At 32.7% G+C, this 23,558-nt stretch overlaps 4 protein-coding genes and 1 non-coding gene across 6 annotated transcripts; all 5 read right to left on the minus strand.

The window, feature by feature from the left end:
• Positions 1 to 1,062: 1,062 nt before the first annotated feature.
• LOC112759898 (uncharacterized) lies at positions 1,063 to 2,776 on the minus strand. The gene is made up of 5 exons (XM_025808076.3): positions 2,214 to 2,776; positions 1,955 to 2,054; positions 1,792 to 1,852; positions 1,650 to 1,700; positions 1,063 to 1,496 (listed from the first exon to the last, which is right to left on the minus strand). The coding sequence occupies exons 1-5, from the start codon at positions 2,617 to 2,619 to the stop codon at positions 1,293 to 1,295; spliced, it is 822 nt and encodes a 273-aa protein (XP_025663861.1). The 5' UTR covers positions 2,620 to 2,776; the 3' UTR covers positions 1,063 to 1,292.
• Positions 2,777 to 2,925: 149 nt separating this feature from the next.
• Positions 2,926 to 5,670, minus strand: LOC112759914 (large ribosomal subunit protein uL30w). 2 transcript variants are annotated; one of them, XM_025808078.3, is made up of 7 exons: positions 5,337 to 5,670; positions 4,720 to 4,898; positions 4,509 to 4,606; positions 4,339 to 4,396; positions 3,728 to 3,807; positions 3,537 to 3,639; positions 2,926 to 3,453 (listed from the first exon to the last, which is right to left on the minus strand). In XM_025808078.3, the coding sequence occupies exons 2-7, from the start codon at positions 4,894 to 4,896 to the stop codon at positions 3,238 to 3,240; spliced, it is 732 nt and encodes a 243-aa protein (XP_025663863.1). In that variant the 5' UTR covers positions 4,897 to 4,898; positions 5,337 to 5,670; the 3' UTR covers positions 2,926 to 3,237. The 2 variants fall into 2 exon arrangements, with proteins under 2 accessions (XP_025663863.1, XP_025663862.1); XM_025808077.3 differs by lacking the exon at positions 5,337 to 5,670 and having other exon boundaries at positions 4,720 to 4,905.
• Positions 5,671 to 10,216: 4,546 nt separating this feature from the next.
• LOC112759941 (uncharacterized) lies at positions 10,217 to 12,810 on the minus strand. The gene is made up of 4 exons (XM_025808079.3): positions 12,586 to 12,810; positions 12,374 to 12,451; positions 11,861 to 11,959; positions 10,217 to 10,494 (listed from the first exon to the last, which is right to left on the minus strand). Exons 1-4 carry the CDS (start codon positions 12,586 to 12,588, stop codon positions 10,423 to 10,425), a joined length of 252 nt encoding a protein of 83 aa, XP_025663864.1. The 5' UTR covers positions 12,589 to 12,810; the 3' UTR covers positions 10,217 to 10,422.
• A 1,010-nt stretch (positions 12,811 to 13,820) lies between these two features.
• On the minus strand, positions 13,821 to 13,911 carry TRNAY-GUA (transfer RNA tyrosine (anticodon GUA)). Its single transcript is given in 2 exon segments — positions 13,821 to 13,856; positions 13,875 to 13,911. It is a non-coding gene; the product is annotated as a tRNA-Tyr (tRNA).
• A 1,599-nt stretch (positions 13,912 to 15,510) lies between these two features.
• Positions 15,511 to 20,168, minus strand: LOC112759957 (probable xyloglucan endotransglucosylase/hydrolase protein 32). Its single transcript, XM_025808080.3, has 4 exons — positions 19,817 to 20,168; positions 18,932 to 19,032; positions 18,588 to 18,805; positions 15,511 to 16,530 (listed from the first exon to the last, which is right to left on the minus strand). The coding sequence occupies exons 1-4, from the start codon at positions 20,037 to 20,039 to the stop codon at positions 16,164 to 16,166; spliced, it is 909 nt and encodes a 302-aa protein (XP_025663865.1). The 5' UTR covers positions 20,040 to 20,168; the 3' UTR covers positions 15,511 to 16,163.
• Positions 20,169 to 23,558: the final 3,390 nt, after the last annotated feature.

The following is a 23,558-nucleotide window of genomic DNA, read 5'->3' on the forward strand; positions in this document are numbered from 1 at the left end:
CACCATGAAATGATGTCATGACTTTAAATTAATTAATCACAAGTAGGGGAGCGTTGGAGCCACAAATGCTTTGAATTGAAGTCATTTTCCAGAAACTTGGCTTTACTTTTGATCTTTACAGATGGACAAGGAGGAGAGGGATGATTTTCATTTTTCTATAAACGATGTGGTCATGATGATGACCTTAAATTCAAGTAACGTTAAGAAGGGTCCCATGAAATCACTTCCATAGATTCTCATGATATTTGTTGGGGTGGGGAGTTCCTACACATGCTTTATTTTTTTAACATTTCTTGGGCACCTTTTGGACAGTTTTTTTTTTGGGACAGTTTAATTTATTGCACTAAAGTGCATAGGTATTGGTTTACGCCAGAAAATGGGCAATTTTTTGGGTTGGGATAACTTGTTAGGCTTAGATACTCTTGTCCCTTGAGGGTGTAAATTTTGAGTCCAAATAGAAGTCTTTTAGAGTGAAAATGTTCAAAAATATTTCTACTCTGTTTCTCAACAATCAATATCCTCATACACATACGACCCAATTAAAAAAAAAAAGAATAATATTAAGAGATAGCTCTTCCCCTTTTTAATACAAAAAAAAAAAGAGATAACTCTCCTAACCAATTTGAATTCATCTAGTGATTAATTCATTAGCCCGCTTAAATAAGTATTGAGAGATTGAATCCTATTTTGTGCCAACTTTCCAACTAGCTTTATGGTTACGGTCTTGTACTCTTAATTATGCCTGCAACAAAGGAATCTCGCTTTATGATGGATTAATTCTTGCCCTATCTCGCCTTATGATGGATTAATTCTTGCCCTATTAGACTAGGAGATACTATGGGAGAAAAAAAGAGATAATTCTCCTAATACCATTCTCCTGATTAGTGATTTAAATATGTAATTAAGGAGTTCCTATCGGCTATCGCTAGCTTCTAACTTTGTCAATTTCTGCCTCTGCCTTGGTTTGTAGGACAGACAAAGCAAGCTGAAAGCAAAAGTAACATGCTGCTGACTGCTGAGTGAGTAATGGATACAGTAACTCCTAAAAATTGAAGAGAGTGGTGCAGAAATCTAGAAATCACTTGTATTATCAATATTTCCCTTCCACTTAAAAAGTAGATCTGGGAAACATGATTTGTTTTACATCCATATGATAATAAGTTCCACACATTGTTCAGCTGCTTAGCAAGCTAAGATCTTGTTAGTACTTCAACAAAACAAGAAGTAGAATCTAGAATGTTGTCAGATTTGAGATACACAACTTGGCCTGATGTAAACTTAATTTCAAACCATTAAGAAACAACTTTTTTTTTGCTAGAAGAAAATAATAATAATACTTCAAATGTGATAGTAACAGAAGCGCAGCCAAAGAACAAGCTTGATCCAAACTTAAAAGAGAAAAACATATCTTTTAGCATGGTTCTCGGAAATAGCTCATCTACCTTTTCCTTCTGGATCTGTTCCTTCAGCCGAGACAGCTCCAACTCCTTCTGATACTATGAAATGGAAAACGAAAAGAAAAAAATAACATGGTAAGTTATAGCTACAACTATTCTTAAGCATACTTTTTTTTTGGGGGGGGGGGGAGGAAGAACTCCCAAGACATATATACACAAATGTAAACTATAAAACAAGTTTACAATTACTACCAGCATGAACTTGAGATAGTTTATCTCGCTTTGATTTGGCACGTTTGAAACCTGTGTGGCAAACATATGGAAGAAAACAAGTGAGACTACAAAAGGCTGGCAATCAATAAAGAATTCATAAACACTGTAGGAGCAAAAAGACCTCAGCATCCAAATCTTCATCAGAATTTGTAGTTAGATCCACATGCTGCATCTGCTCATCCCTATGTATAATTGCATGCAAGGGAACAAAAGGGATTAAATAAAAGGTAAAAGCCAGTTAACTTCCCACAATCCTAGTTGGCAATGAGCATCCATATACTAACCCAAAGAGCTGATTCGATGTTTCAGATGGAACAACATGCTGGGATGTCAATGAGCTCCCTTTATGTGCCATGGAATTATTGTCTTCAGGTGGAAGGATACCTAGAGGCATATCAACAAGAAGACTCACATGTTGTCCAAATTCAACAAAAGAATATTGTTCATAAAATTTGTTCTGAAGATAGAAATGATTCTTCAAATTAATTGGTCCAATATAAACTCACACTGATGACCAAGATATAACCTACATATTAGAATTACCTTCAACTGGATCTAAATCTCCATTCTGAATAAAATTTGCAGCCTTTTCCTCCAAAGACAAGTTGGCCAAAGAGTCTACATTTATGGAACTGCTCCCAGCAGAATGAGCTGAATCACCTTGGTTCTCAACAGATGGGTTTTCCATAGTGGAAACTTCAAAGAATGAGAGAACATCTTCAGCAGTATTGTTATTGCTGTCATCTAAAGCTTCTAATTCACACGTGTACTCTTCAGCGTCAACAGTCTCGGAATCATTAAATGAACTACTGTAATGGTTTTCCATGGAAAGAACTGGGGAGGGTAAGTTTATGTCTCCAACTGTTTTTCCCACTAAACTATGCTCACTCTCCAACTTTTCAGAATACTCTGACCCAAATGGTTGTTCACCAGAAATTTCTAAAGGCATGATGGAACTTTGATTACTGAAGTTAGCAGAAAGCCTTCCCTTGAACTATTGAAATCATTATCTGCAACAGCCACTTCAGTGTTGTAGAAATAACCCTCCTCTACAGGGTCGACCACTTCAATGTAGTGATCTGTCAGCTCACTAATGCCATTATCCATCATTGGATTTGCAGGGGATTCTACAGGGGTGGAAGTACATTCATCTAAACTTTTAGTCGAATCAATGTCCAAACTACCAGAATTATTCCGGAAATAAACTTCAGTTGATGGCGCTACATCAACAATCAAATTGTCCACATTCCCATTCTGACCTTTAAATTGTATTATATTTATATATCAAGTCATCAGTTAGGAAAGAGTCAATTCAATTCACAAAGAAGAAATGTAATTGACCTGTCAAAAGACCTCGGCAATAGTAAATGCGGGATTAAAAAAACATATAAACCGATAATACCCGATGTTTAAAGGACAACTCAACAAACTGTTTTGTAAAAAGAAAAACAAAATAAACCTTAAAGATTTTATCAATGTCAGAAATGTACTACTTCCAAAATAAACCTTGATCTAAAAAAAGCCAATAAAGACCGAATCCACTATGCTTGGAACAGAATCCCACAGCCTAATTCATTCTCCTGATAAGCTCATTGATGTAGTTCTCCCTGTTTCCGGCATCTCCTCCTTCAACATAGTGGTTCCTCTTCTTCTTCAAGCCACCCAATGGAGCCTTGAGCTTAAATGGCCAAAGGAAGTTGTTTGCTTCCTTGAAATGGGGTCCAACTGTTATGATCTCATGGATAAGATCTTCAATGCAGATGATTCCATGTTGGCCCAGTGCCTGATGCGTCATCCAAGGAAAACAGTGAGTAAATAGAATGTATTTGAATTGTATACTCTAATGCTAAAAATAATATTACAGACCTTCTCAATGATTGAGTTGTCGGTTAGGGCAATTCTCTGCTTGTTCAACTTACCAAAGCCCCTCTTGTAAATAAGCTCTTTTACACTTTTCAGATTTGGGTATCTACAAAAGGAGAGGAATTGTTACGTTTAGACCAAAAAATAAGGGATTCATCACATTCAAAAAGGTATGACAGCACAAGTCTACATACCCATAGGTCACATATGGCTCAACCCTGTGAAGCATGTTCACTGTGGCCTTGTTGACTTTTAAGAACACACCATTGAAGATCTTTTGCAAAAAAGAAAACAGAGGCAAGGGGGTTAAACATTAGTATGGGTACTTTACAGTGTAAATAGCAAGATTTCAAACAGAGAGTATTACAAACAAGTACCAAAAACATTACATATTTTCTTAATTGACTAACTTGTCAAACTTCCATGACACTATATAGCCTCAAGACTTTTTGGGCAAATGCAGTGAAAACACAAATAAAGCCAAAGAACAAAAACATTAACACTCCTTGGGGAACAAAACAAGTGACAGAGAGAGGATCAAGAATATGAGAGCAGATGTGTCGACTCCCCTTTTTTTGTGACTCAACAACAAACAAAAATCTGCCTGTTCTAACATAAATTGAATAGTGTTTAATAAACCTATAACAGGGACTTTAATTCAAGTTGAAGCACCTAATAATCATCACATTAAACATGGTTATAAAACAACAGTCATGAACTGTACTACTAACACCAAGTAAACCATAATAACGCCCACACAAGAAATAACACAATAAGCTCAACATTCAATGATTATAAGCAGTACCTGTCTCAACCTCAACAACTGCAAGATCTTTCTTGACTTGGGATCCATGGCATTGATACTGAAAAAACACAGCTCGAACAAGTAAGAATACCCAGATTACAGAATTGGTTAAAACTTGGGACACAGTATAAATAGCATAAATATGGAGTAACAAAGGAAACAATACATACCCACGGATGCGGATGATAAACAGGAGCTTAGCCTCTGGATCAACATAGAATCCACCTTTCAGCTTTGCTTCCCGCTTCAATTGGATCAGCTCCTTTTCCTGTAATGTAAAAGCGGGTCAAGGTGGCGGAGAAAATTGCAAAGCGCAATAAAGGAAACAGAAACAAACATTAAAACAGAGAAAAAGGGAAATAGATTAAGGTGAAATGCAACCTGCTCCTGGTATTCCTTTGCATATTGCTTTGCCCTGCTGTAAATGAGCTTTCGGCTCTCTGCTCTCTTCTTCTTTGCAGCATTAAGCTCCTCCTTTTTCTTCAAGGCCCATTCCTCCTCCCTCTTCTGCTTTTTAAGCACAGACTCGGGAATAATTGCTTTCACCTCCTCACCCATTTCTGCCATTCATTCAAAATAAAAATCTCAGTTATAATTAAAATCCAACAAAGAATTCATTAGTTTCATTTATTATACTGACACATTTCAGCTCCAACTCAAAAGTTAAATTTTCAGTGTTTCAAAAAATTAGGTCCTTCCAATATTTTTTAACAATGAAAATCCATTTACATCAAATTCATACTAAGAACAGAGAACTTCCAATGTTTTTTTAAAAATGATAATCCAATTTTCCACACAACATGCTTAATACAAGCTAATCAGATCACGAGATACAATAGGAATAACACGGATGAATCAAAAGAGTGACAGAAAAGAAATGAAGCCGAAACAAGAAATGAAAATCAACAAACAATAGATCTGGAAATCGCAGAAGATTGAAGGAAACACGGAGAGCGAAGTGAATAGACATTAACGTAGAGAATTGAGAGGGGACGAACCTGCTGAAAGTGGAATGCGAAGTCGCTCTGAGAGAGATTAGGGTTTTTGTGTGCTGCACTGAGATCAGAGGCTGTGAGGAAGGAGCTAGGGTTTTTGTAGTGCTCCCTTCAGCTTAGCCTACTCTAGTCTTTCGTTTATTTACCGTTCAGGGTCCAACACTATTTTAATCTTTTTGGGCTTTAGCGTTTTGGATAAAGCCCAATATTGAGGAGAAAATATTAAAATCAGTGGCCCAATGTTGATATTTTATAATAACTAAAAACAATAAAAATAAAAAACTTTCTCTGAGTGCTTGAAAGTTAGATCCTGAGTGTTGCTACTTGCTAATGCTATTTTTAGTTCGGTGTCTCAATAAAATTGTTATAACGGAGATAAAAATAACAAAGACTGACAGCAAAAAAGTTGAGGGTTTCTTCCACCGCCTATGAACATTTATATTTGTAGTGGGTTGCTTGATTAGAGAATTAAACAAAGAAATTGTTTAAACACTTTTAATAGAGATTATCTGTTTTCAATTCCAAAAACGACTTCGATTGTGGATTATAGTTGGGAAAAAGAAAAGATCGATTTAACTTTAAAGGGGGTTTAAACATGGGAGGCCTAACACTTAATTTTTCTCATTCCCTTTAAAAAAATTTCATTAATGCGATCAACCACAACTGAATCATTACTTTTAAAATATTCACAGAGTAGGCTCCTTCAAGCCATTACGTATATATATCTTCTTGCTTTGTTCTTTTCCACTTTAATTAAGGTTCAAAGTAGGTTGAAATTTGAAACTTTGTTGTTTCTTAGTGTATCAATTATATTCAATTAACATAATTTCCTTTTATTTTAAACCGTGTAGAATAAGGAAGAAGATTGACGAAATAATCACAACCCACACACAAAACAGCAACACAACAGAATACTAAACAAAGCATTAACAAAATTAAAAAAATGAAAATCAAATGAGCAAGCACTGACCTTCGATTTGAGGCGGCGAGCAGAATCACCAGAACAGAGAGCAGTGAGCACGCAGTGCTGACCTTCGTTGACCAGACTAAGACGACGGCGCGAGCAGAGGAAAGACGAGGACGACGGCGAGCAGAAGACAAGCGAAGACGACAAACACCCAGAGTGCAGACGAAGACGACGACGGTGAGTCAGACGAAGATGAAGCTGTTCGACGAAGGGGCTAGGGCTTAGTGTGCAAAGGCTTCCACGGTTCGAAGAGAGAGAAAGTGAAGGACTGAAGTGAAGGCTGCTTTTTTCTTTATTTGAATCCTAAACGTACAACGACGCCGTTTATTTGACTGAAGGTTGCTTTTGAATTAATCTCTCCTTTTTCGTAAATATCTGATAAAACTAATAAACTCCGCCTATGTTACACTAGCGGTACATAGCCGGTCCCAAGCCCGGATAAAGGAGGAGGGTTGTGTTAGGTCTTTGGCAACCAACATAAAATTATAGCCAAACCCCCATGACATGAATCAAAGACATTATTGCGCTAAAGCTAAGTCGTTGCCCGGAAGCAACGCGCCGTATGGGTCGAGTACGGTGTCAAAGCAAGAGCCGCTGCATCGGTGCCCAGATGTAGTGTTAAATGAGCAAGGGTTCTCGCGTTTTCGTGAACAGACGAGGGTAAATAAGCTAGTTCACAAAGTAAAAGGTAAAGGTCGAAACGACAGAAGGTTGAGATTTGGGACATGGAACATAGGCACTCTAACAGGAAAATCCATGGAGGTGGTAGACACCATGACAAGGAGGAAGATTAACATTATGTGCCTACAAAAAACGAAATGGGTTGGTGCAAAGGCTAGGGAGTTGGATACTTCTGGTTTCAAACTTTGGTATACATGAAAAGTGAATAATAGGAATGGGGTTGGAATAATTGTGGATAAACAGTGGAAGAAGGACGTAGTGGATGTTAAGAGGGTGGGAGATCGGATCATCTTTATCAAACTTGTGGTGGAGGGAGGTGCTTTCCATGTGATTAGCGCCTATGCACCGCAAGTGGGTTCAGACGAACAATACAAGATTAGGTTTTGGGAGGATTGGTTCAAGGCATACCTTTGGGAGACAAGATTTTTTTAGGAGGAGATTTAAATGGCCATGTTGGGAGAGAAGTGACTGGATATGGGAGTATTCACGGAGACCATGGTTTCGGGGTGATCAATGCCGAGGGTAAAACTATTTTGGACTTTTCCTCAACCTTTGATCTTCTCATCGCAAATACATGTTTTAAAAAGAGAGACGAACATCTTATAACCTATAAGAGTGGCATGACAAGCTCTCAAATCGACTTCTTCTTGTTGAGGAGAGTCAACCGGAAATTTTGCATTAACTGTAAAATTATTCTGGGAGAGAGTTTGACAACACAACATAGGGTGCTCGTCATGGATTTTCGCGTTGAACAAAAGTTGAGAAAAAGACATCATACGAAGAACCCAAGGACGAGGTGGTGGCGGATGAAAGGTGAGGAACAAAAAAGCTTCCTAAGACGGGTAGGAAAAGAGGCAAAGTGGGATGGGAATGGAAGCGCGGAAGAGATGTGGAGGGAGATGGCAGAAGTTATTAGAAGAACAGCGAAAGAAAGTTTTTGTGAATCTAAAGGAATAGGACCAAGAGAGAAGGAGTCCTGGTGGTGGAATGCGAGTATACAAGAAAAGATAAAGATAAAAAGGGAATGCTTTAAAGAGTGGTCTTTATGCCGCAATGCAGATAACTGGGAAAAATATAAGACGGCTAAGAAAGAGACAAAAGTGGCTGTAAGTGAAGTAAGAACAAGAGCATATGAGGGTCTCTACCAATCTTTGGGCACGAAAGAAGGAGAAAAAGGTATATATAGAATCGCAAAGAGTCGGGAAAGAAGAACGAGAGATTTGGATCAGGTTAAGTGCATAAAGGATAAGGATGGAGAGGTGTTGGCTCAAGAGGAGAAGATTAATGAAAGGTGGAAGAGCTACTTCTACGAGTTATTTAGAGAGACAGAAGACTCTTCCGAGCCTTGGTCGATTATGTACAAGGGAAGAAGATCAAAACTTTGACTACTATCGAAGGATTCGAGACTTCGAGGTAAAAGAAGCTCTAAAGCAGATGAAAAATGACAGGGCAGTAGGACCTGATAATATCCCGATTGAGATTTGGAAGGGTCTTGGAGAAAAAGGCATCAACTGGTTAACCAAGCTTTTTAATGAGATTTTAGGGTCAAAGAAGATGCCTGATGAGTGGAGAAAGAGCACCTTGGTACCTATCTACAAGAATAAGGGGGATATACAAAGTTGCGAAAACTATAGAGGGATTAAGCTTATGAGTCATACTATGAAGTTATGGGAAAAGGTGATAGAACGGAGGTTGAGAAAAGAGACACAAGTAACAGAGAACCAATTTGGATTTATGCCAGGCAGATCTACCACTGAAGCGATATATCTATTAAGAAGGATGATGGAGAGGTATCGTAGTAATAAAAGGGATCTACATATGGTGTTTATTGATTTGGAAAAAGTGTATGATAGGGTACCAAGGGAGGTCTTATGGAAGGTTTTAGAAAAGAGGAGAGTAAGGATCGCATATATTCGGGCAATTAAAGACATGTATGACGGGGCCACAACTAGTGTGAAGACTCAAGGTGGTGCGACAGAGGAATTTCCTATTGGTATAGGATTACACCAGGGATCATCCGTAAGTCCATACCTTTTCACATTAGTCTTGGAAGTACTCACAGAGCACATCCAAGAGCCTGTGCCATGGTGCATGCTTTTTGCCGATGATATCGTCCTTATGAGAGAGTCAAGAGAAGACCTAAATAAGAAGTTGGAGTTATGGAGAGAAGCTTTAAAAGTGTATGGTCTGCGCATAAGCCGTAGCAAGACGGAATATATGGAATGTAAGTTCAGTCTGAGAAGGGAAAACCCCAATATAGAGGTGAAGATTGGAGAAAACATCCTACGAAAAGTTAATAAGTTTTAAGTATCTTGGGTGCATCATACAGGATAATGGAGAAATTGAACAGGATGTAAATCATAGGATCCAAGCAGGTTGGTCAAAATGGCGGAGTGCATCTGGTTTTATATGCGACAAAAAAGTGCCTTTAAAACTTAAAGGTAAATTCTATCGCACCGCTATAAGACCGGCTATGCTGTATGGTACGGAGTGTTGGGCGGCTAAAGGGGAGCACGAACATAAGCTGAGTGTGGCAGAGATGAAGATGTTGATATGGATGAGTGGTCATACGCGATTGGATAAAATAAGGAATGAAGATATAAGGGAGAGAGTTGGAGTAGCACCCATTGTGGAAAAGATGGTTGAATCGCGTCTCAGGTGGTTTGGACATGTGAGAAGAAGACTGATAGAACATCCAGTCAGGAGGGTGGATGAGATGGAAGATGGACAAAAGGCGAAAGGCAGAGGAAGACCTAAGAAGACCATCCATGAGGTGGTCAAACGAGATCTACATGTAAACAGTCTCTCTGTAGACATGATACATGATAGAGCACAATGACGTCGTTTGATTCATGTAGCCGACCCCACTTAGTGGGACAAGGCTTTGTTGTTGTTGTTATTTGATAAAACTAATAAGTAAAGTTTACTAATTAATAAATTTGGTTCAGTGGTCAGGAATTTTATGCATATGTTTTAAGTCTTTGGTTCGACTCCTATATATATCATTTTTAAACATATATTATGGAGGGTGCGGCCGTGCGGGTAGAGTTGATGCTCAACCAGCACCCTACCCACAGTGGATTGCGAAGCCTACAACTGATTTCCTTATGCATTCTATTAAAATGATCGATCAAGGCACGATATTATCTATATAATATAGCATTGTTTTTTCTATTTTTATCTCTCACTTACAGAATGTAGATCAAAATGATTTACGTTATAAAACATAATAACCTTAGGAAATGAAGTCGTGGTGACTTAACTTTAAGCATATTCGCCTGTAAATTACAGAATAACATATTGAACATTTCTAGTCAGTTCTCATGCATCATTTTAAATTATACAGACAGCATTGTATTTGATGTCATTTTGATCTTTTCCTAGTTAGTAAAAGTTGGGAGCATTGCAACCACATATTGTTGATACTGATAACAATGGACGTTAATCCTGCTTGACATCTACACTTGCAGGTTTAATAGGTTCTAATTGAGCTGGTTCAGTATCTGCCTCAACCTGCCATAACATTAAGGTTTGGAGTAAAAATTATTCATAAAGTTTATGAAGTTGAAGCATTCACACAAAAATACAAACATAATACAGCGCATGCATAATGCAACACCTCTGATGTGTGTTCCATCTTCCATGAGCGTTTACAATCACTCGTTTTCTCTTAAAATGTTTGATAAGTATGTAAAACATTAAGAATGAGTGAGTGTGGATACTCTTTATACAGATTGCTTCTGACTTAATTGGATATCACTCCAGGAATTTCACATCAATCACCCTGTTTATTCATAAGGATTAGGTTTTCCACTTTTCCTTATTGCATATCATATTGTTGGTGGCAGATCCAGAACAAATCACAAATCAAAGATAGTGCCATGCATATGCTAGGCAACAAGATTCAGAACCAATACCAAATCTAAATTCTAAACTCCTGTTATAAGCTGTAAGAGATAAGCTTGAAAGTAGAATACAAAATATCATTTTGTTCAACAGCTTTCCATAACATTATGTATCCAAGTTACTAAAGAGACACTGAGGAGATTAATGGGGTTCATGATCCAATACACCATTGGCTATTTCCTGTAAACAAAGTGTTAATTCTCTCTTACAACCAGGATGAAATCATGGACAACTATGCTACTAGAAATTCAAAGAATTTACCTTAAAAATGAGCACAAATTCTCTATCATTATAATTAAAATGGGATTTCTCATTATGATACACTTAAAATTTTGGTTTGGAGAAAGTTTGCGCCACTTCAATTTCATGGAATGCCCCCACAACTCATTAGATGTTCATAAAAAAAATATTTACAAGTGAGTTGCTAATAAAATAATCAAGGAATCTACAACGAGTCATAGTGAAGTTTGAGCATTAAGTAAACTAGATGAGCAAACTCACGTTGGGTTCTATTTCTAACCACTACCTCGTTGAGCTCAAGCAGCAGGATTGTTTGCAATCGGTCCTAGGTTTTTTTTCCCCTGGAACTAATCCTTTTCGAGCACAATTAAACATTCTCTCCACAAGTAGAACCTAGATTTTCCCCATTGCCGTAGAGTGCCTCTACTACTACACCGTAACCCTAGGTGATAAAGGTCCTAGGATCAATTAAGGTTAACTAATGATATGCCAATTATACACCCCAAAGGAAAATGAAAAAGGAAACAAAGATAGCTTCTTCACTCTTAATTTTGTAAAAGAATCAAACCCCCCAGTCCCCATGGTTGTTAACAACAGATAAGTTGAAGTTCACACCTGAAGTTAAACAATAACAAGGGCAAATTCAAAGTTCAAACAATATCCTATTGCATAGCAATATATCATAAACCAGTTGTAATAATAATAATCATAAAATTCATTCATCATCGCTTACTTTAGCAGTATCCCTCTTGGCTGCAGGCTTGTATGGACATGCTGCAGGAGCCCTCTCTGGTTTCCTATACTCCCAGCCAAAAAGCCTATAGACTTTCCCCTTTTGAAAAAAAAAATAGCCATAAGCATCAATGTTAGAATCAATTACAAAAACAACACAAATATATAAAGCTTAAAAATTACTATGTTTTAAGGCTTTAGTACACATGAATTAATTAAACAAAAAAAAATTCACCAGCATAGAAAAGAATTTTGCTTACTAAATTGTAAAATAACTACCACGAGTTACTTCAGATCACTAAAGTAAAGGTGAAATTGAGATAATAGTTACTACATTTTAGTTGAAATTCCAAACTAACAAATATTCATGGATTTCAATTTGTTCAGAAGAGTAACCAACCATAAATCCATAAGAATGAAAATCTGAATTATTTTGGCTATGCTCACAGAATCTAAAGTAATCAGAAATTCTGATCCGATTCGGTAGGATACATTACGAAACAGAAGAACTTACCATGATAAAATCGAAGAGGAGAGGGAGGATGTTGACGATGGGAACGAGGAACAGGGGCAACAAACAAGCCAAGCAAACCTACAAACAAATATTATGAGAATTACTCAGCATTCAATTCAATTATTAAATTCAGAATAAAACAAAAAATAAATAAAATCATAATTGAAGAAAACAGAAGCATGAATAGAGCGATTGAGTGAGGGGAGAATTACCATGTTTGCGGTGAATGAATGTTTTGGGAGCTCAAAGCTGACAAAAGAAAACCGAAAACCAAGTAGCGTAGAGATTCAACAAGGACAAGGTAGGTGGCAATTTGGTAATTCCAGAATCTCAGTTTGGGCCGTTTTGTCCTTTGAGCTTGGCCCCAAAAAAAAAATAATCTGCACGAGAAGAGGTTGTGATACCAAAAATAAAACAAGGATGTGTCCAAAACCAACTAAAAAAAGAGAATGAAAACCTTGACCAAGACTTTTTCTGCAGAATAAAAACAATATCGTTACAAGGTAGAAAAATTATAGACTGGAAAATATTACAAGTTTTTTTTTTGGTTTACAAAATATTACAAGTTAATTACCAATTTGGTGCCAAAAGTGGGGGTGTACATTGCCCGGCCCGGTTCCGGATATTTTAGGGGCTAATTTAGTGTGATTTCATTGGATTTAGGATTGGGTAAGGGTCTTAACAATATATCCGGTCATTATTTTGGGTCGGGTCCGGACCATAGGTCGGGCCACCCGAACTAGGCCTGGTCATCATACACAATTAATATTTTGTGTTATTAGTGATAGATGATGGCTATTCTTATGTGGAATTTAAATATTGTAAACCTTAATATTTTTTGTTATTAGTCATTATAAGATTATAAGTTAATGTTTTATGTTTAAAATGCATAAGACTTTATACTAATGCATAATATTGTGTTATTTGTATTAATTTAAATATTTGGTGTTATTAGACAATATTAGTTTTGATTATAGTTATGCTTTAATTTAGAGATGGGTTGGTTCTTGTTATATTTTTTTAAATGAATTCTACTATGTGAATTGTGAAATAATGGTTAGAGATTAAGTGATTTTTACATACTAAAGATTTGGTTTTTACCCGATTTTTATCCGACCCAAAGGTGTGTAGATTTTATCGAATTTAGGATCGGGTTATGGTCTAAAAATTAAACCCGGTCTATGTTTCGAGTCGGGCCTGGATTAAGCCACACCCGGCGTGTCCGACTCTAACCAAAAGATTCAACTGACCACAAAAAATTTTTAAAAGATATTATCGACAAAATATCCTAAATTAAAAATAGGATAAAAAAAATTAATAAATATATTTTTTGTAAGTAACAACAGAACTTTTATTTTTGGAACAAAATTTAATGTCTAAAATAATTTTTTAGAATACATGCAAGATAAACTTTCTGATATATTTTAATAAAATTTAAAATAAAACATCCGACCTGCCGGATTCGAACCAGCGACCTAAGGATTAACTGGCAGATTTCCCACTACAGTCCTCCGCTCTACCAACTGAGCTAAGGTCGGATTTGCTAAAGGCAAGTCGTTGATAAAGTCCTATTAGTGTTATACAATGGCCTTATATATGCAGAGTAAATTTTTTGTGTGCGTAGAACATTTACTATAACTTTATGGATAAAGTATTTTGGGTCGTTATTCTTTTCTTTTTTTTAATAATGTAATCATCTCTAAATCTCTAATTGTTGAGTAAATATTCCTTCAAATTTCAACATTTACTAGAATTTTTTTTCACATACTTGATAGATGATGATGTAATTTACACCTCATAAGTAAGAACATTTCCACATCGTAGAGAAGCCTAATGAAAAGAAAGTAGGAGAGAGTGGAGGATTATTGTATTTGTAATGCTAACCATATCTATTTGTTTTTGAGAACATTCCATATATCATTTTCACTTTATTGAAAATAATTCATCAAAAGCTCCCCACTAACAACCCTATTTATATGATCATTCATGCATTATGGGGCCTCTACATTATTTTCTGAATTATTTTTTCTTCAACAAGAAGTTCATATATGTTAAATTGGAGGAACCATCACGTTTCATCAATTTATAGTATGCAACTTTAATAATTGTGTTGTATGTTAGTTACATATTCTTTTTGTCTTTGTACATTATTATTAATTATCACCCATGTGAATAATATATATTAAGGGAGGTTATCAGGTGCAATTGTTTTATCGTTTATCTGAATTATAAAAAATATACATATAATATATATTAATTAAAATTAATGGTTAAAATAACTGGAACACCAGTATGTTCGAGTATATCTGATAACTTTTTTATATTATATCAGATTGGTTTACCAAAAGTTGAAACCTTATTTTTTAAGAGTATTATTTTGGCCGATGGATGACTGCATATACAAAATATGGAATTCAAATCCTAACATTTACTTAAACGAACGAGTGAGTTAATCACTCGACCAACCCAAATCAATTTTTACTATCTAATATATATCTATCTATTTAGCTCTTTCATAGCGCGTTCCTCTAATAACTTTACATTCATTGCACTGTAACATTTTCTCATATCTAATATAAGGTGGAAGCTCGGGTGAAATCGACTTTATATGAAGTTTATATCTAAAAGTTGTTAGATGAAAATTTAGTCAAATTAGTCAAATCATCTAACGGCTCTCATGTATCAACTTCACGTGAAGTCAACTGTACCTGAGTTTCCACCCTAATATAAACACAAAGAAAAGAAATTTGTATTAAAAAGAACTAAAATTTCCCTTATTAAGAGTTACACTTATTACAATTGTTATGAACCAAAATGTTAATTAAAATTTAAGACTATGAATAAATTAAAATTTTAAATAAACCAACAATAAAAAGGGTTGCATGTGTTACACTTGGATACACGTTCTATTTAATTTTGCACTTGAAGGTTCCTTGGAGTAAATGAAATAAAAGAAACCAATTGAAAAGTTTCAGAACTACTGACAATGTTTAAATTCTGTTATAGTTATTGCCATGGCATTTAGTTTCACATATTCGAAAATAAAGTAAGGTGAAAACCGAAGAGGGAAAATATTTAATTTTCAAAAGAAAAATAAAAAATAGAAAGATGAACAAGAATACAAGATTCATGCGAAAAAAAAAAAGGTAGAAAGTGGTCACATACTCACATTCAACTTACACAGTCAACAATAATATAATGAAGTAACTAGCATATATATGCACAATTACATACCTAAATTAAAAAAAATGCAAAATAAAATAAAAGAAGGAAAAATATCATTACATAATTAAAGTAACAATATGACATAACAAAATGAGGACTGTGCTTATAATATTCGCACTCATAACTCAACTGTGCCACCATTCAGCTGACATAATAATTATTGACCCTCTGCTTCTCATTCTCTTTTCATTATTTTCCTTTTTTTTACCTTCTAAAAACAATAATAAAAAAAAAGTCCACACTTTTCATCAATGTTGCTTTCAAGCTAGGGGACCCCAACTCAAGTCATCACCACAAAATATAAAAAGCTTTCTTAAAAATATATATAAAAAAAATTTAACTAAAATTTCAGTCCTCACAAAATTAAAAATTATAATTTAGTCCCTGCCTCCGCGGGACCAAATCCATTTACTTTTTTAAAAATATTTGAACCAAAACGACATTAAAAAAAAAAATTTCTATAGGGACTAAAATCATAATAAATCACTCATTTTACACCAAAAAACGGTTTTCTTAGGGCCTTAAATTATTAATAAAATAATTCACTTTATAATATAATTATAATTTAACCCCAACATTCAGGTGTTAATCTATGGTCCCTTTTGGGGTCTTGGCAATAGTTATAAACCATATGGTGTCTTTGGACCCACCTCATGGCCCAATATTGTTGCCTGGTCAAGCCACCGGACCTATATGGTGAGGCTGAGACTGGGTGGCACCACCGTGATGCATAGGCTGAGCAACCACTAGCCTTGAAATTTGTGTACCTTGCAACAAAAGGTTGGTACCTATAATCAGCTTTGTACTTGCCATCTTCAGTTGCCCATGATGATGCATCCCATATTGAACCATAAACCCACATTGGTCTTAGTGGAAATGTGTAAGCACTCTTTCTAGGGTACCTCCTTATTGGCACATCATCCACTAGGAATCTGATACATTATTATTGTTTAATTAATATAATAATAATGATGTTAGTTTTTTAAAAAAAGTTTAATTATTCTATGAGCCTTTATAATTTTATCGAATTTTTAATTAAATTTTTATATTTTTTTAATTAGATCCTTATACTATATCAGATTTTATAATTAAATCTCTACAGTAACAAAAGCGTTGAAATTAATGGAATATTCAGTCAAATGTTAGGCATATTCGTTTTGTTTAACGAAATATTCCGTTAACTCTAACGTTTTTGTCACTATAGTAATTTAATTACAAAATCTAATACGGTATAAAAACTCAATTAAAAAAAATATATATAAGAATTTAATTAAAATTTTAATAAAATGATAAAAACCAATAGAATAATTAAATCTTAAAAAAATGTATATATAAACTTGTTAATGGGAATTACTTATAATAAGGATTAATTAGTAGCACATGGCTAGCTACTAAAGTTAATTTTACAATAACTTTAATGAATGGTTTTAAAATAAATAAGTAGATTAGCAAATTAATCAGAAAAAATCAGCATACAATTAGCAAAGTTTATTTCAGATTTAATCGATGAATTATTGTATATATAAGATGAGATTTAAATTTATGAGACTTATTTAAATCGGAGATGGTTCATCAAATTGTTTTAACATGATTAAATATGTCAAATGACTCTAGCTTTTTCCCTAAATTTCAGAGCAAATGAAATTATTTCCCTTTCATCTTTTAAAATATCATTAAAATTGTGCCTACACTGTGGTGCTTGATATTGTTGCTAATAAGGACCAATGATGTGAATGACACATACATGTAGGATCCGAATTTTTTTTTTATAAAATATACTTTTTATTATATAATATTTTTTCACATATTTTTTTAAATTCCATTTAAAAAATGTATGATAAAAATTACACTTTATAAAAAAAATTGTGAACAACCATTCCACGTGGAATCCAACCTTAATTATTATATATACACTATATTATTGATTGGTTAATTCTTTCTATGCTTTCTCTTACATATGCTTCAGCCTTCAGCAGAAAATGAAATGTGGCTATCATGTTTCTACTATATTCTCTATTGAAATAGGTCTCAATTGTCAAAACAGTAATCTTGTTTTGACACTTGAAAAATGCTATACCTCTCATTACCACTGTGATTCTATTATTAACTAACAATGCATTATTTTTTGGTTAATGAGCAATGGTTTTTAAAATACATTTTAATTGAGAGAAAATGATGTGACATTCTTATTCAAACTTAAATAAATAATAAGTTGCAACTTGCAATTATTGAGTTGAAATATAACATACATTATTATTTCCATCTCACAGATTACTGTGACTATATTTAAAAAAAAAAAAAACTAATTACGTGACATTGTTCCAATCAATGTATTAATAAGGTGTGATAAGCAGGGGCAGAGCTAGATTAAAGATTAGAGGAGACCAAAAATATTTATATAATAAAATAAGATTAAAATAAAATTTTAAGGAGGTTAAACTGAAATTTACATATAATTTATATGTAAAAAATTAAAATTAGGGGGGTCATTGCTCCCTTTTGCTACAATGTAGCCCCGGCCTGGTGATAAGTAAGTTTTTTTTGTTATTTACGGTATTTTCTAACTCAACAAGATAAAAATTAATTTAGTGTGGATTTGAATTTCATTTAAGGATTTGCTGACCAATAGATTATTACATGCAAAAGACAAAATTCAAACTTTCGACACTTACTTAAAGTGACAAGTGAACTGACTACTTGATCAATCTAAATTAATTAAAATTTTTTTATTTTTAGTAGTCTAGAGTTTGAGCTCTATCACAAGGGGAACAAATATACTAGAGATATAATTTTACTATTTTAAATTAAATGAAATTAGTGAAATTCTTAAAAATATCATTTAAACAACAATAATAAAGGCAATATAATTTAGTATGGAATATTTGAAGGGTAGGACAAAACAAAAGAACTTTAATTTTGCTTAGAAAAAACTATTGTTTTTATATAATTTTAAAAAAGAAAAAGAGTCACAAGAGGAACAGTGACTTACATGATTTCTTTAGGAGACCAAAGAATAGCATAGTGATGAAAATCTTTGGTAGGATCAAACCACAAATGGAACTTCATCTCTCTTCCTATAATCGTTCCATCCCCACTTCCTCTTATGTAAACATTTGTTTGTAAAGTATAAGGTTTTCCAAATGTGGTCCCAAGAAACTCTATGTCCACTTCATCATGGAACCCAGGGTGTGCTTCATTGTTAGAAAGCTGCAATATAATTAATTAATTAAGCTAGCTAATAAACATGATTAATAATAATGTACAAAGCTAATTCAAATTGTTCATTTTGTAACTCAAATTAATTAATTTGATCATATAATGAAAATATTATACATAGAAAGCTGTTATAACTCCTGCAGTGTAGCCAGGGTGGAGCTTAATTGAAGCACCAAAGTAACCTGATCTAAATGGACGAACTGATTTGAATCCACTCCCTGTTAACCAAAAAAAAAAAAAAGATATACATTTCAATGATACATAGTAAATAGATTATTAACACATTTAATTAACCAAGAAAATAATTTTCTTTGTTGAGAATACTTGTGCATTTACAATTTAAATAGTGGTTTTAATTATTCTGTTCGTCTATATAATTTTATTAAATTTGTAATTTAGATCTTTATATTTTTTTAATTGGGTATATTATTTTTAATTTTGTAATTAAGTCCTTGTTAGTGTAAAAAGTATTATAATTAATAGAATATTTATCCACAAATTAAAGCATCTACAGTTAAAAATATAATTATATCTTTGATCACATATTTTTTTTTAGAGAAATATTTTATTAATTTTAATATTTTTTATACGAAAAGAATCTAATTACAAAATTAAAAGTACTGTAAGAACTCAATTAACAAAAAAAAAATATAAAGATCTAATTAAAAATTTGATAAAATTATAAGAACTAACAAAATAATTAAATCTTAGTAGTACATTTAATACTGTTACAAAAATATCTATATTTTTTTTGTAACTTATATATATATATATATATATATATATATATATATATATATATATATATATATATATATGAACAATGCATTAAATGTGGTTAAAAAAATATTTAAGTATATTATTTCTTATAAATATATTTAAAAAATAATTTTATAGGCATTCTGAAAAGAAAAATTAAATAAGTATGTGGTAATGTGTTGAATAATGCTATATAGTAGATAGATAATGCATTTAGCAAATTAAAATTAAAGTTAAACTAACCTGAGGTTCTATCAAGCCAAATTGTTAATGCATTATTGTTGTCAAGTGCTTGGTGTTGAGGACCCCAAAGGTTTCTAAATCCTTTGTAAAAGTTCATAGACCTGAATTTGTGACTTGGCCAGTATCCTGGTGAAGGAGGCCAATATCCACTGCTTGAATAACAAGGTTCCATAAACAGTGATGAAGAAATAGCAAAGAGAAATAATAGTAGAGCCTTCATCATATGAATGAATGAATTTGATGAAAGAAAAGAATGATGTATGTTGGTGATTCTGGTAAGTGTCTATAAATGCAGGTTTGTGTGAGTGTGAGAGTGAAAGAGAAAGACAGAGACTTATCAAGATCATGAACAACAGAGTATGGTAGTAGTACATTATTTTTATATAATAATAAAATAAATATGAGAATAATTAATGGGCCCCCTTCTAAAGAGAAAAAAAAAGTTGTGGTGAATTTGAGGAGGGATTAAAATACTAGCTAATTAATCATATTAATGATTAATTGAGGAATGGTGCATAGTCCAAATATTGTAGAATGTTTTATTAATATTAAAAAATAGGAGGAGTGCTAGGGCAGCACTCTTGTTAAATTTTGAGCACCACTTAATTATCAAAAAAAAATTGAATGATTCTATATTATTAGATACAATCTTATACTATAAAAAATATTATTGATGATTAATTAATGGCTAAAAAATAAAAATCACAAAATCTGGACTCATTTTTTTGAATATGTAAATGCTGTGTGTGTTGTATATGGTTATAGAAGTGGGTGGTGCTAGACATGAATATGGGGACAGGTTTTTCTGAATTATGAAGTGAAAAAAACGGGCTGTCTGATTTCTTTATTAAAAAAATTAAGAACACAAATCGGACAGTCCGATTTGTGTAGGAGAGAAAATCGGAGGGTCTGATTTGTATTTTTTATTTTAAACACAAATTAGTGGGTCCGATTTACTCTTGAACTACAATTGCGTAAAGTATCCATACACTCCATAACTACATCTTACACCGTTCCTCCTGTCATATATAAATTAAAAAGTACAAAATCTGTTGGTTCTTTAGGCTTTCTCAAAAAATAGATACTAACAAATTAATATTTTTTATCAATATTTTAAACTAATACTTTATTTTAAAAATTAAAATTTATAATTTAAAATTTAATAATAATGACAAAAGATATAAAGTTTATTGAATATGCAATACTATTAATGAAAATTGGTTTAACTTGGTTTGAAAGTTTGGAGAAGATGATGGCACATAGAAGGAGGTAGATGAGGGTGTCTTAAATGCTCCTCAAAAAGTAAAAAACTGTGTCTGTGAAACGTGAATTGTGTCTCTGATATTTGCAAATAGTTGCTGGAATAACCCCCATTTTTTTACAATATATAAAAGTCTTTTCACCATCTATCTACCTCTTCATTTTGTCTTTTTACTAGTCACTATGAAAAGAAAAGCGGGGATCAGATTTTTATGTAGTAAGTAGTAACGGAATAATTCTGCATAGTGGTACCGTTTTACTAATTTTATTTTTTAGATTCTAATTATATTATAGTGATAATCGAGATTGGATTTCGGATGTTATAGTCTTTTTTTAACCCCTTTTCGTGCTAACTTTAATAAATAGAATAATGATTTAGTATTTCTTTTTGCTACACTAATTAGTGTGAAATAATGACGTTTTCGTTTTGACGTCCAATGAAGGTTAAAATGATATTATTTTAGTTTTGGTGGACATGTAATACGATTTTTACATCTTTGTTTTAGTTTTTATTGAAAGTCAAATGATAAAATTTTCATAATTTAATGATAAAAGAGTGTATCTAACCTGTTCGAGTAATGTAGACTATCTGATCTGTTACGAATAGGGTAGAGCTCAGTTTAGATATGCCTACAAATAGAGTAGGATACGGATATCTTATTCTACTCTACTCGTACCCTATATATAATACATATTTTAAATTAAGTATATAATAAAGGATGTAAGAGTTAAACCCACAACTTCACTCATGTAATGACTTACTATAAGTGATCAACTACTAAACTACTTAATTAATTTAGTAATTTAAAATATTAGTTTTTATTTTTTATTTTATTAATATGTATGAAATTTGGAATGATTGAATTTTATATTTAGTTTAGAAAAAATTAATATTTCTGCAAATAGGATAGGGTAGAGTAAGATTTAGAATTTTAAGGTGCAAGTAGAATTAGAATTGAAAAATTCTAAATCCCCGGCTAAAATAGAATAGAATTTTAATAAAATTTTTAACCCACGAAAATAGAATAGAATTTTAATAAAATTTAATAGAATTAGGGTATCCTACCCTGTACAGACCTAATTATAATGTCTAGAGTTTAACTTTATAGTATAATTGAAATATGAAGACCAAATTAATAAAAACGTGAATGTGAGGAAATATTATGAAAATTTATTCGTGGTAACTAGTGAATGTCACATAAATCTTAAGTAATGTGAAAAATCCCGAATGAATGGAGTAAGTGGGCCAAGAACTTAAACCAATAATGGTCCCAATTTTTTATTTGAGGGTCTACCCCTATGATCCATTGCCGCGTTGAATAAATCCTTGTATGCATCATTCATAATCTTAACAGGGTTCTTGAATCACACTCTGTTGTCACAAAATTTTTAATCTCTCACTTTGATCAAAAATAAAAAAAAATAAAAAAGAACTCCATCAGTATAAGGGGAAATTCCAGAGTTTTCTAAAGTTATATATATATATACACACACGACACTCTTTTGTTTGAGATCAATGTGTGGAGACAAAGTTTGTAACATAATAAGTACTGATAGGTCTTGTACTATTAATGCGATACCATTTTCTCTTACTTTCGGCTATTCTATTATAATAAAACAATCTCCTTAAATAACCAATATATATTTAATCAACAACAAATCTATAAATATTTTTAAATTGTATTTTATATTAATTAATTACTATTAATTAATAATTATTTAAATTTTATTTAAAAAATATAAAATTATTAATTATTAATTGCAATTATTTAAAATTAACTAATTAAAAATGGTTTAGCTTTACTTTTCCGTTCAATAATCATATTTAGTGTACTATGCCAGTGCTAACGTTCTCTCTCTTAGGATGTAGTTACATGGTTACAATGTTCGGTCAAAATAAGTTAAACATCTTTTCAAATCAAAATGGTTTATTTCTTCTAATAGATTTGGCTTATTACCATATTAGCCTCCTCCTTATGCATCGTCATGACTTAATTAGATCTAAATTTTAGGATTTTGCTATTGATAACATGTTTTGATTTAATTTGAGTCTTTCCCTTAGTAGAGGTCTCTCTTGATTTTTTATCAAAAACAAATTGTTTTATTATTTTATAGACAATACAAATATTAAGAAAATTTAATTTTGATGCACAGTGTAAAGTTATTTTACACGTGTATCTAATTACGTAACTCCACGTTAATAAAAATAATTACATTTTATATTAGTTCCATGAATGATCATCACAATTATATAAAACGCTTTACACTGTTCAGTATATCAAAATTAAGTTCATATTAAAAATCTAAACCGCTGCGTTTGTATTGTTGCTGGTGTTATGTTTAGCGGCGGTTTCAAATCGGCATTTTTACCGCCGCTATTCTCCATTATTTTTGTAGTGAGAAATAACTCATAAATGAATAATAATAACAATAATAACAATAATAATAATATTATTATTATTATTAAAGCTCATATTATTTT

Source organism: Arachis hypogaea, chromosome 2 (assembly GCF_003086295.3).
Source record: "Arachis hypogaea cultivar Tifrunner chromosome 2, arahy.Tifrunner.gnm2.J5K5, whole genome shotgun sequence".
NCBI lineage: Eukaryota > Viridiplantae > Streptophyta > Magnoliopsida > Fabales > Fabaceae > Arachis > Arachis hypogaea.

What these genes read in the sequence shown, in the direction of transcription:
- LOC112759898 (XM_025808076.3), bottom strand. Translation starts at nt 2,619, where the DNA reads ATGCCTTTAGAAATTTCTGGTGAACAACCATTTGGGTCAGAGTATTCT. An exon ending in AGATTTAGATCCAGTTGAAG is followed by an intron (nt 2,055 to 2,213) that starts GTAATTCTAATA and finishes ATATGCCTCTAG; the next exon opens with GTATCCTTCCACCTGAAGAC. An exon ending in ATGAAGATTTGGATGCTGAG is followed by an intron (nt 1,701 to 1,791) that starts GTCTTTTTGCTC and finishes TTTGCCACACAG; the next exon opens with GTTTCAAACGTGCCAAATCA.
- LOC112759957 (XM_025808080.3), bottom strand. Translation starts at nt 20,039, where the DNA reads ATGATGAAGGCTCTACTATTATTTCTCTTTGCTATTTCTTCATCACTG. An exon ending in TTGGCTTGATAGAACCTCAG is followed by an intron (nt 19,033 to 19,816) that starts GTTAGTTTAACT and finishes TTTGGTTAACAG; the next exon opens with GGAGTGGATTCAAATCAGTT. An exon ending in GAGTTATAACAGCTTTCTAT is followed by an intron (nt 18,806 to 18,931) that starts GTATAATATTTT and finishes ATTATATTGCAG; the next exon opens with CTTTCTAACAATGAAGCACA.
- LOC112759914 (XM_025808077.3), bottom strand. Translation starts at nt 4,905, where the DNA reads ATGGCAGAAATGGGTGAGGAGGTGAAAGCAATTATTCCCGAGTCTGTG. An exon ending in AGTTGTTGAGGTTGAGACAG is followed by an intron (nt 3,808 to 4,338) that starts GTACTGCTTATA and finishes TTTTTGCAAAAG; the next exon opens with ATCTTCAATGGTGTGTTCTT. An exon ending in ACAACTCAATCATTGAGAAG is followed by an intron (nt 3,454 to 3,536) that starts GTCTGTAATATT and finishes ATGACGCATCAG; the next exon opens with GCACTGGGCCAACATGGAAT.
- LOC112759941 (XM_025808079.3), bottom strand. An exon ending in TCCTCTTCGATTTTATCATG is followed by an intron (nt 11,960 to 12,373) that starts GTAAGTTCTTCT and finishes TTTTTTCAAAAG; the next exon opens with GGGAAAGTCTATAGGCTTTT. An exon ending in CCAAGAGGGATACTGCTAAA is followed by an intron (nt 10,495 to 11,860) that starts GTAAGCGATGAT and finishes ATGTTATGGCAG; the next exon opens with GTTGAGGCAGATACTGAACC.